General features: G+C 47.5%; 1 protein-coding gene across 1 annotated transcript; it reads left to right on the forward strand.

Annotated features, from left to right (window-relative positions):
- Nucleotides 1-537: 537 nt before the first annotated feature.
- Nucleotides 538-10,680, forward strand: LOC120952444 (uncharacterized). Its single transcript, XM_040371773.2, has 4 exons — nucleotides 538-908; nucleotides 994-1,501; nucleotides 6,700-6,828; nucleotides 9,914-10,680. The coding sequence occupies exons 2-4, from the start codon at nucleotides 1,108-1,110 to the stop codon at nucleotides 10,033-10,035; spliced, it is 645 nt and encodes a 214-aa protein (XP_040227707.2). The 5' UTR covers nucleotides 538-908; nucleotides 994-1,107; the 3' UTR covers nucleotides 10,036-10,680.
- Nucleotides 10,681-12,732: the final 2,052 nt, after the last annotated feature.

A 12,732-nucleotide genomic window follows, 5' to 3' on the forward strand; every position in this document is an offset into this window, starting at 1 on the left:
GCAAAAATGATTTAATCATCAAACTCACTGGAAAAGCCAGCAAAGCAAAAGAAATTTGTATTACTTACAATGTAACAGTTGCATTTTATGTGAAATAAGAATTTAAATGTGCAAGGAATAATTTTAAAACCGTTGCACGGTTTTCATCGCCTACCGAAGCGATGTTTTCGATGCGCGAATGTAGGGGCGGACGCACTATGGGCCATTAAAATGGACAAAGGCAAGTTTAAGATTTTTATTTAGAAAAATGTGCATCTCGAACTACCTATATTTTTTAAAAAATCTTTCTATAAATAATCTATAAATCTATCTTGTATAAAAAGCAGTACAAATTCAGTATAGCAATTTTTCAAAAAAACAAAATAAAATCAATTGAATTAAACACACCACGCATGAAATGCGCTATAAATGTGTTCTTTTTACATTTCATTTAAGACATGTTTTTGTAAAAAGTAAAAAAAACATCCCAACCCTACGCTGTGGGGTTTGACGCACCTGATTTCATTATTTCTCGTGTGCCGCGCTCACAGTAAAACTAGCCGGCACACAAGCGTGCATTCCATGCCCGACCGTGGTCGCGTAAACGTGGTATTGCTCAGTGCGTAGTGAACATAGGGCGTTTGGTTACGGGCACGTGCTAGAGGCCTCCCTTTTTTCTTCCCTAACATTTTCGTGCGCGTGTATGAGTGTTGAAGAAAGTGATAGTGTGCGTGTGTTTGCGTGTGATGTGATTGTGTATTCATTTCCCTCGTTGCCTAGGGGAGAAGGAAGTGGGCAAGTGTTTGTGGCATGATTGTATCCTTGCAGGAGCAAACTCGGAAAAAAAAACACACACGCAAGGGGATGAAGTTATTTATGATTAAGCGGTGAATTTCCTTCCAGTGCTAGAATGTTTTGGGAGGAAGGGGGTTGGTATTTTCTAATCATTTGAAGTTGAAATTGTGAGTGTTATTTGGTGTGGCGTTAAACATTAAAGTTGTTCACCCCCAACAGAGAGCACCAACTCTACATAATCCCAGTTCGGAAGTTTCGTTTTGAAGGCGGCAAACGCACAAACCTTCCTAAAAATCAAACACACAACACGCACACACAGCTAGATCAGTTGCCATGACGCTCGCGATTTCGCGTTTGCTGCCAGTGTTGGTGTTAGTTTGTGGCGCCCGTTTGTCGCAGGTGGCGCGGGCCGCCCTAGCAACGAACGAGGTGCACCCTCCGGAGGAGCAAAGCACGCACCGGCACCACGCACATCACGCGGGCCAGAAAGAGTCGCCGGAAGTACACGGCGGCAAGGTGACCTATGCATCGCCGAGCCCGGTCGCCGTTTATCACATCGAGCACAACCAGAGTGAATCGGGCGCGCGCCAATATCTGGCCGGCATGGAGGAGGCGGAACTGCGGGTGCCGGGCTGGTGCAAGCAGTGCAACGAGACAGTGATGGAATACTGTCGCTCGGGCCGATTTCTGAACGACCATTGCTGCTGTGAAAACTCGTACGCAATAGGTAAGCGAGCAGTGAAAGCGAAGAAGCGTGAGTCATTCTTAGTCGATGCGCTAGCAGTGCGCAAAGCAGCATGGTGGTGGCGTGGTGTGGCTGATTTACATACAAGCGGTCCCAGGAGAAGGAAGGACACGGTGTCCTATTAAGCACGAACAGGAAAATTATGCTTTAAATGAGCAGTTTGCCTGTTAGTTTTCCCTTTCCACTGCTCCCTCATGGAAAGCAAAATAGGTCACGCAATACACGTGTTGCTAGGCGATGATGTCATAAGGACACAAGTGCCTCTGAAATCGAATGCTGGCGTGGCGTTTGCCCTTTTTTCCCCCGTGGGTGTTTGTTGGCGATTTCTTAACCTGCTAATCGTAGTGTGCGATTATTTTCACGCACGCCGAGATTTGTTTTTTGTTTTGGTTTTGTGACGAAGGTGTGGGATTTGCTCCGTTGGTAAGAAGAAGTGCTCAATTCGTGCGCCGTCGATGCTGTTTACCCTAAACATCCGATGCGTCGACCTCTTTTCTCCTTCTTCCTCTCTCTCGCTCGGGGTGCGGTGCAGTATGCAAAAATGCATTCCTCCTATTGCTCTCTCTCTTTCACTCACACATAACCTTGATCTATTTAGTGTGTGCTTGGGATTCGTGAACGGATTAAGTTACAATTTAGCTACGCAAGCGGAGGGTGTTTGACGATAATAGACATCCGGTTTGGGAGGGAACCATACGCAACAGTTTTGTGGTGCACAGTTGTGTGTGTGTGTGTGTGCGCATAAAACGTGCATAAATGTGCGTATTAGAGGAAGATTGCAGACGCGCCTCTCCATCACCTCCACAGCCTCTACGCTCTAAGAACAAGAGGTTTTAATAGGGAGCGAAAGAGAGAGTGAGAGAGAGAGAGAGAGAGAGAGAGAGAGAGAGTGAGAGAGAGAGAGAGAGAGAGAGAGAGAGAGAGTGGCAAATTGCGAATCGTTGCGTCATGTGTCCAGCGTTTTTAAACGGGACGCCTTTTCATTTAAACGGTCGCCTGCGGTGCTAACCTACTGGGTCGTCGTCTGACGGGTGTAACCTTGCCAGTGGAAAACAGGTCTCCCAATAATACTACCCCCGCGCCGCGTGTGTGTGCATGTGGAAAATGATGCAGCAAATGACGACAAATTGGCCCCGGGGAAACAAAAGGCACAGGCGCCCGTGGCGGCACGACGCAAGGGAGATTCACTCTTTCACCCTCACTGTCTCGCTCTCTCTCTGTCTGTCGTTCCCTCGTGATGTGTCTCGTGCATGCTGCCCATTGGACAGCTCTTCCCTTCCCCACCAACGGATAACGATAACGAGACACTAACGCACTAAATTGCATTTACAATTGCAAAGTTGATTAGTCGTTTGTTGTTTTCTTTCTGCTGTTTTTGTGTTGTTGTTGTTGTTATTTGGTTGTGAGGAAAATTGGCCCGGTCATGCCGTTCCATGCGGCGCGTGATGGTGGTGCATCGGTACACGCGTTTTCTGCCCCATCCCACACGATGCACACGATGTTCAACCGTTTAAGGTGGACAAATGGCGCACCCCATTTCGTTGCTTTTTTCTTCTCACCACCACCACCACCATGGGGAGAAGAACACCTTTCTTATTCTTTTCGTTCTGCTTCGGTTCCCTTTTTCCTTGGCACAGAGCCCAATCGGTTTCGGGGCGAACCTGTGCGCGCACTCTGAGCTCTTATTGCGCAAAGCGGAGACACACGCGCGCGACACGCCGAATGTGCGGCAAAGAGCAGATGCGCGCAAGCAAACACACAATCGATTTGCATGACAATATCGAAACGATACTAAAACCCCGTAACTCGCTTTTAGGTTTGGTTCGTTCGCGGGGAAGATCGGGGAGACAACGGTAACCGTCTGGAAGTCAAGAAACGCAGCAAAGGAAGCATCGTTTTGCGAGTGCGATTTGAAGCGCAAACAACACGCGGCTATTTGTGTGCTGTGTGAGTGAGTAACGGGGTCGAAAAAGGAACTTAAAAAAGAACACAAACCGGTGGCGATACATTAGCGCTTCCTTCGCGGCTTTCAAACGAGGGTTGTGTTAGGTATTACTCGATGGCTTTCTCGGAAGATATGGGGTGAGAGGGGGGGAGGGGGCAGTACGGGGTGCCGGGGGGGGGGGGGGGTAAACGTTGCCGATCGCTCTATCTATCGAATGTACGTGACCATCTCGCAGCACGAGTGGCAGTGGCGTTTTCGTGCATCAGCATGGGAGTTTCCTGCAAATCTTATCAAGAAGTCAACAAATGAAGGCAAAAATCCAACATTTTTTCCTTCGCCTGGGCACATGCAGGAACCACCATCGCGGGAGTCTTTTTCTAAACCAAGCCCTATTTTACCTTATCAAAATAACGCTACCAGAGCTACCGCATTGGGCAATCGAGTCTCCTCGGCGTTAGAGTGTTCCAGGTTCTATTTTGTTACGAATCTCTCGGCATTATCCGCCGGCTGTGTGTCTGGGTGCAAGGACACAAAGAAATCATATATTTCATGCTTTTTGGGGCGGGTGAGATTAATTTATGCAACATGCGCGCGACACGTGCCCGTGCGCTAAGTCACGCAGCAACACCAAAAGACACGAGGAAGGTCGTTGAACTGGAACCTAGTATCGCAGACTGCCGGCCAGCAGCTCCCTCGCAGTGCGCAGTTTTACCCTAGGGTCCCTAATGAGACAGGAAAAAGTAGGTCTCTCCGGAGCGTCCTCCTCCACATCACCACGGGACCAAGGGACGAACTCAACCCAGGGAAGGGAACTGACAGACAAAAAAACCCTTCAGAACAGATGTTGGTGTGTGGGACCGCATCGAAAGAAGGGGAAAAAAGAACACACACACACACATACGCACACCGTTTGTGGTTTGTGCGGCGTAATAAAGTGTCTGCGGACAGGAACTACAGAACGGACAGCAGGAAGGTAGTACGTGGACGTGGAGTCATGCTTTAACGTTTGTGGGGCTCTTAGTGTGTGTGAGTGTGTGTTGGTTTGAAATACGGCACAAGGACACACTTTCGACCGTTCCTTGTTTCGTGCCCGACTGCTCGCACCACTTTAAGGTAAGCGACAAACCTTTGATTCTCTACGACCAATTAAACATTCCAATCACACAACCATCGCGTTTGATTCGAACAGCAGCAGCAGCAGCAATAAACTCTGGCTTCATTGAATTACTGTGCAGGCTCTCCTCCATCCCAGACACTATTATGCATCACCCGGAATAGTCGTCTTGTCCACACTGCAGGCGACTCACAGCTGTGACGTCGGCCGTTGCTTCTTAATCTAACGCTCCGGCGCAGATTGATTATGACAGTTTAGAACGAGCCCAAGAGCGGCGCCGTCCACACACAGCCACACCGGCTCACAAACAATAGCTCCACATGTGTCGGGGGAAGGAGAGAGAGAGAGAGGACAAACGGCCATAACCCATAGGTAAGACCGTTAACAGTTGATCAAGCTGTCATGGCAACTCAACAAAAATGCTCCGAACCCGGGCGATGACAATCGAAGCAGGCGTGTGCACATCTTCCGCTTCACTCGGTACGTACGCGGCCGCCATTCTCATCTTGATGCTCGTGCCCTTATTCTTGGGTGCACATACACGCACGCACACACATACACATATTTATGAACACACCAACATTCCGCGGCCCTTTCGGTGTGCGATTCTGCGGTCGTTCAAATTTCACGATCAGTTGATCACGTCCTCCGGAGGAGTCCCCGCCCCCCCCCCCCCCCCCGGGAGTAGGTAATGCGATTTCTGGCTTGCTTTTGCCCATTAGTTACACCCAATTGTGGCCTCCCGTGTGCCCGCGGCCCGGAAGCTTCACCCCCGACGACGAAGACGACGTCATTGGACATGCAGCACACGCACGCGTTCCGTTGGAGAGAAGCGACCGACGGCACGCGTCCGACCTAGTGTCCGACCCACGCTGTAACTGGATGCCCTTCGGAATCCGGCGTTGCCCGCCCCGTAATCTGATACCTAGATATTCTTGATATCGATATTATCTAATTCTTTTCCCCCTTGTCCCTTCCTCTCGTTGCTTTACAACCGCGCAAGACGCAAAAAACGACGCATCGCGCACTGGCACTGAAGTTTTAATCCGCTTGTGATGAGTTTACGCGCATTACACCGCTGCTCTGGTCTGACGGTGCGCATCAGCAGTAGCACAATTAGTGAAAGATAATAACAATAATAATAACGATAAGAAATTCATGTACGCATCGGCCAACGGTGGCCAATGGTGGATTTTCACCCTCATTAGCAATTCCGGGGTCGTTTCTTGTTGGCATCGGCATCCCGTAATCGGAGACGGCCCATCGAACGCTTCTGAATTAGACGAAGACCCTCACACACACACACACGCGCACGTTGGCTTAGGTTAGGTTGGTTGTGAGGGGTCGGTTTGGTCGACCGGGCGAAAGTAGCGCCACAGTAGCGCGCGCATTTGGTGGCCGTGGCGCTTACGGTGGGAATTTGATGCGATACTCAGTAGTTACTGAGAGGAAGGATAAGGTAAAGCGGCATATTGAATTAAATAGTCATAGGAAATTCTTTTCTTTCAAGCATATCTTCTCTCTCCCTCTCTAAGTGTGGCTTTTCATTTCACATTAACGGCAACAAAACACTCCTCCCAACCGTTTGTGAGGGAAGTTCAGCCCATGATCACTGCTCGGAGTTAATTTGAACTCGCTCCAAAACACACACACGCACACACAAATTGGCATACTCCAAAGTTAATATTTAAATTCCAGCAGTCCAGTGAAACGTCCTCCTCCTCCTCCACCTCTCTTTCCTTTCTCTAATGCTACCCCCTTTCCTCCCATTGCTGCTGTTCGCTGTGTTCCCATTTGCGATCTGGTGTTGAAACGATTTTCGATAGAGCGTGTAAATTAAAGCATTTTCCCTTCCACCTTCTCAAAACCAAAACAAATTCCCTCCATCCCTTCGCTGCAGCATGGGTGAAGAAGAAGAAGGAGAAGAGAGGAAAGAAACTCCTCCAAACATCCCAAAAACACGTGCTATTACTGCTGTTGCGTTTGATTTTTTCACAGCGCGTTCGCGCCATCGAGGATCCCTATGCCCCAGACACACAGCGCGTAGAGTGACTCATGTCCCTTTGTTGCCTCTGCCTTAGTGATTATCGTGTTTTTTCTCCTGCTTTTTTTTCCTTCCAGAGCAACTGCCATGGATACCTCACACCTGCTACCGTGAGCAGAACCCAAAGTGTGAGGTGAACGCCGGATCTTGCCCGAAGTATCGCGCGATCAAAGTATGCTGCTGCGATCCGGCTACCAAGCAGGAATGTAAGTAACCAACGTTCAGGGAAGGGGAGAGGTGTTTATTTAACCTTAAATAGATCGATAACGAGCAAACACACGAGCTGGGAGTTTTTCCTTTGGGGCGGGAGAGCACTTTTCCGATATGAACTTCACCCAGATTAGCATCTCTTTCATCCCGGGAGAGGGCGTGTGGCTTACAAGACACAAACCAGAAGCCGCGCGATTCCCACTTAAAAGGCACACGCTCTCTTCAATGGAACAAGTGGAGGCTCATAATCATCATCATCATCATCATCGCAGCTCATAATCAAAGGAAGGATCTCGGCAGCAGATACAGCAGAGGAGAAGAAGATGAAGGAAAACGATTTAGTTTAATAGTTGGCCCTCTTGGGTGAGGGGTATTAGTGCACCCACAAACCTCAATACATTGCGGGGGGTGGCCCTCAGTAGTAGGTCGTCTTTTGGAGTGCAAATTGCATCTTCCCCCGGGGCCAAACCAGCCCACCCGATAGTTGTGTGCTGCAAAAACTGATCGCCAGATCGCCGTTTTTCGGAAGATCATGATGATTGCATTGACGCGCTTTATCTCGAGGCAATGTAAGGGGGGTTGATGAGCTCTGTGTGTGTGTGTGAGGAGAGGGTGTAAATATTTACGCATATAAAACCCGGGCGGGTACGGGATTTAGAATCGACACAGTTTCATTTTAGGCTAATGATTGCAACCTCCCCGAAAGAACTGCACATCCTCGTCCGGTGCTGGTTGGTGTAAAGATTTTACGGCACAACAACACACAAGACACGACTGCAGGCATGTATTGAGCTGTATTGTTTACGAGGCAAGCGCACAGAACAAGCGGATTGTCTAATTTCCCTTTACACCCAGGAGGGGAACCCTTGGGACATACCTACACGCCACCGCGCACTGGTTGGTTGGGTGCGCGATGATTACGATGTTGTGTGGTGTGTTCCGGAGAGCGCGGGAAGAGAAAAGCAAAAAAAAAGGGAAATAGATCCGGTTTTACGACGCCACAAAACCAAACACACGTACAGGCGTAAAGCCCGGCGCGTGAACGACGACAGTTGGCAAAATAGCTGCTAAATACGCGTCGGTGCGAACCGAGAGCCGCATGGGTCTTTCTTCCCCCCCGGCCGGTTAGTTTAATTTATGATTGATTTTTGAACATACATTTGTGGGTGATAAAACCCCGGCCCGGCGACTGGCGTTTTGGAGCATACACGCAACCAAGGGCGGCAGCAATGGGAAGGAGAGTGAGCTTATGGAATGTTTCTTTGCCTTACATTCCGATTTCACGATTCCGTGGTGTGCTCATGATCATGTCATGATCACACGGGCTCTAGCACAGCACAGAACGTTCTAAAAAGGTGTAGAAGGGAAGGAGGATAGGGGAATGACGTTGGATTTGGGTCGCGGTTGCGAAAAAAAACACTGGGAAGAAAATATTTAAATCACCGTTTACCCTCGCCCATCTTTCGTCAGCTGGATTGAAAACCTCCGGGCAGTGGTTTTTGTGAGTGTGTGGGGAACGCACATTTCCAACAAGACGTTAATCATTATTTTCCATCAGAGACGCGAGTGTCTGTGGCGTATCAAAGGGGGGGGGGGATAGATTTGTGAACTGCCGACAGACTCTACGCCGGCACAGATCGGTGGACGGGTTTTCCTTTTGGATGCATCACTACACTTCCAACCCCATGCCAAGTGCCGGTGTGTTACTCTGCCGGGCGGGCATTTAACACCTCAGTGTTTATTGGAGGACTTTACCTTCAACTGCGGCACTCGATTGACTGCTGCTGCTGCTGCTGGTGAGGTACACAAGGGGGTAAAAAGGGATGATGTTCTGTGGGGCGCTAGAGAGCGCTCTTAAACAAACAACCTGTATGCCAAACCAGTGGTGGTAACATACAACACTGGAAATAGATCATGTGACGACGACGACGATTCGATCATCAAAGAAGAAAGGGACGGGGGAGAAGAGAAGCGTTAGGGGATGCGAACGAAAGGATGGTAACCGTTTGTCACTTGGTCTGGTAAATATTGGGAATGTGGAATCAGGTTCTCGGTTGGGATGTTGTTGTGTGCACTGTCCGATCGGCGATCGTAACATCGCGCTGTGATCTTTGGGGAGAGATAGATAAGCAGTAGGTAGGTCTGGTACCAGAATTTGATGATATACTATATGTAGACAAGAATCAAATATAAGAACGTTTTTCTGCTATTAATGCTCTGCCCCCAGACCGCTTTATAGGGCCAAGTGAATGTGAGAAGATTTAAAAAAAGAGCTAAAAGGCGTGTTATCACATAGCGCATTTTGGTACGCATGCAAACAAACCTCTCCGAAGCACCAATCTTGCAGTAGGGGGGAGAGTCCTATACAACCACCATTAATCATGAGTAATGATATCATGCTAAACGGATTGTAAAAATGGCCCCTTATCACCAACCCAACTCCAATTGTTCATATCTCGCCATGTGTGGTGTTAGAGTTTTGCATCATTCGTAGAGATTGTAGTAAAAAAAAAACAAACAAACTCAAGAGCAAGTTAATTTTCGTTTCAATTCGCATCTCGTTCTCCTGTGTTTCTATTTTCAAGCGGGCGAAAGGTGACTAAACCATAAGCCACGTGCTGCTCGCGCGCTGATATTACGGCGCCCCTGATGCGTACTGACAGCAAAGTGGCTGTTCGCGTTAACATTCGCGCATTTGGTGGTGACCACCGCAAAGCCTATGATTGCTTTGATCCATATTCTTCGAACCGGAGACCTTGGCGCATGGCTTCCTTTTCACGCCAGGGGAGTAGAAAAAGTAATCCATTAGTAGTGTTAGTTTTGCATTTTTTCACATTTCGTAACCTAATGCCTAGTTGTCCAAGGGCCACAGCGTGCGGTTTTTCAGTCGCCCGCCGTCGCCGGCAAATGGTTCGTATCAGTGTGGAGTAGGGTTTAAGTGAGTCGTTTTGTGTTTTGTTTCCCCTCCCCCCTTCTAACCTCCACCAATCTATGTGAAGGTTTTAGAAAAGGGTCTCAGGTTGAGAAAACATCTCAAACGATTAGTGACTTATTCCTCTTTCTTCAATTTTTCTTCCACAGATAAAAACAAATATTCGTCCGCCATCAAACCGGTGGGAGCAGGTACCGGACAGCTACTTACACTGGTGTGCGTTCTGCGTTTCGTCGCCCAGTTTGTGCCATCGCTAGTTGATCGGAGCTAGCCAACAGCTTCCTAGTGGATCCGGCTGACATCCGAAAGAGGAAGGAAAGCTGTTCGCGCGTACTTAAAGTGACCTTAGGAACGCTTTGCCTTCGCGCTCGTGATGGAAGGTTGCAGATTTTTATTTTATACGTTTGAACGAAACAGTTGGACGGGATTCGAACATTCACGCGTGATGTAACGGCAGCATTCCTTGTGTGATTATTGCAATAATTGGAACCCAGTATCGAAAAGTGCTCGCGATTGGTGTACAACACCATTGCGGACGGTGTAAAAATGCACTAACTTTTTGTTCGTTTGTTTGCTCTTTGTTTGTTTTGTTGATTTGTTCTGTGCTCTCGAACACGATCACCACACATCGCAATTGTGAAGAGATGATTTTATGTAAAAAAAGAATCCACCGAACAGTGTGTGTTTGGTCCTGTAACAAAATTATTGCATCTAGATCATTAGTAATTAGCATAAGTTACCGAAACGAAGCTTTGTCTGAGGACTTTGGTTGAATACAGCAATACCAAAGCAATGCCAAAACAGATAAGTAAATGTAACGAGAGAAGCTAGATCAATTGGCGTATTGTACGAAACGAAAGTAAATAAACTAAACAAGATCTATGTGATCCATAAATGTGATGTATAACCTAGTTAATTTATAGTTTGTTTTTTAATGGAATAGATTTTAAGAAAAATGATGACATTTACCTTATTTTCATGTTTAAATGCAACAGTTTTATAAACGCAAGTTTCACATCAGGATGGATATTCATGTCTTGACATTGTGACTTGGCTACAACGACGAAAAAAACAGAAAACAATCCATCATAAACGGTTATTTTAAAACTAGACCAGTATGGCGACGTGCAACTCACGTATAGATGGCGCTCGCACTGTGGGTGATTGGCAAGGTGGATTTAAAAATATCAGGTGGTGCCCACCAAGCAATTTGACATGTCGGCCGACGTCGGATTTGTGCAAATTTGCCCAGTCGGTTTGTATCAAGATTGGAGTCAAATGGCAGTAGGTTTTGACTGAATTGAGTGGCACGAACACTCACGGTAACTCATTTTTCATCTTGGCGGTTTTGCTTTAGCGGTGTGTTTGTATGTGTAGCTCGTGGTACCCTCTCATCCCTCTCTCATCCTCATACCCCGCTCGCCTTACAGTCAATTGCAGGAGAGAGCAAAAAAAATGAACAAGGCTCGCTCGCGCACAGCCTAGCCACGGCTCGCGCGTAGCTTAGCCACGGCTCTTTAAATGTGTGTGTATGCACATGTGTATGATAGTACTGTGTCGCCTGCCTGCGTTGGCTTGCTCGCTCATATGGCCCCATATGGTGGTATTATTTCGCTCACATGTATCGGCTGCTGTATGAGGAGAAGTGGGAGGAGAAGAATGAATATGAATGATCAGCTGATGGGTTTTGTTGGGGTTAAAGCTTATGCAGACGGAATGAGAAATGTACTTACTGCGATCCCGATCCTGGCGATTGTTATACCGGCACGATACTGCGTAGACCATCCGAGTGTTGTGCGGCTGGCGTGTTAGGATTGCAATATAATGCATTGAGATGGATTGCATGATAGCTTGATATTTTTTTATGTGTACTTTTTTTGCCCTTTGGAGCAAGCAAGTACAATTGTGCACACTTTCTCCGTAGAATTAGTCAATTCTTTGGCACGCATGGAAATGTTACGGAAGGAGCATTGGGCACAAAACGCGCACTGGTATGGCACACAAGGCACACTTGATATTTTTTTAATGTGTGTTTTTTTGCCCTTTGGAACAAGCAAGTACAATTGTGCACCCTTTTTCCTTAGAATTTGTCCATTATTTGGCACGCATGGAAATGTTACGGAAGGAGCTTTCGGCACAAAACGCGCACTGGTGGGCACACAACGCACACGCATTTTTCGTGGAATTTCATTCATTGATCTGCACCGAGCACAAGGGAAGAAGGGATGGGGTGGCGAGAAAGGTTTGTTGTGCGCGTCGATGGAAAACAGGGCACACTTGTTTTTCCTCGAATTAGTCCATTCATTGATGCATACGCTTTGCAATAAAGCGATCCCTGCGTTTGGTGCTGCATTGTGGAGCAAAATTTTCGCCGAATTTTTCATTCAGCTGTCCACACGTGTTTAGGGTTTGGGGATAAAAGACATTAGTTTCCTGATTTTAGTGTCCGTTCATTAACGATTTGACTCTCGAGCAGTGCAGTCCTACGTGCAGTCGACAGTGGGGAAAAATTTTCAAGTGTGTCATTTTTTTGCCAACAACAAGCAGGTAAGTTAGAAATAAAATTTTGTGATGTGATATTTGTTGCGCAGAAGGTAGTGCGAATTAACAACGTGTGATGTATGCGTGAACTGTTTTACAGATCCCAAAATGTCTAAGGACCTAGACCCGGACTTCTGCAATTTATCAGCAACACCACCATCATCCCTCGAAGATTCTCCCACTTCAACTGCTGTACCTCCCGAGAAACGCAAAAAAATTGTTTTCATTCAACCAGGACAACCCCGTACATCCGTGCCTATATCGATCCCAGCTACTTCCACCCGCATACCACAAATCACACGCACAATAGAACCACGAGCATCATCGTCAAATGAACCAACCGTGCCTACCAAGCAATCGAAACTTATATTAGCTAGAACTATACCCACCACATCCGTGCCGCAGCGAAAATTATCCACGCAACCTC

This window comes from Anopheles coluzzii, chromosome 2, assembly GCF_943734685.1.
Source record: "Anopheles coluzzii chromosome 2, AcolN3, whole genome shotgun sequence".
In the NCBI taxonomy this organism is placed as follows: domain Eukaryota; kingdom Metazoa; phylum Arthropoda; class Insecta; order Diptera; family Culicidae; genus Anopheles; species Anopheles coluzzii.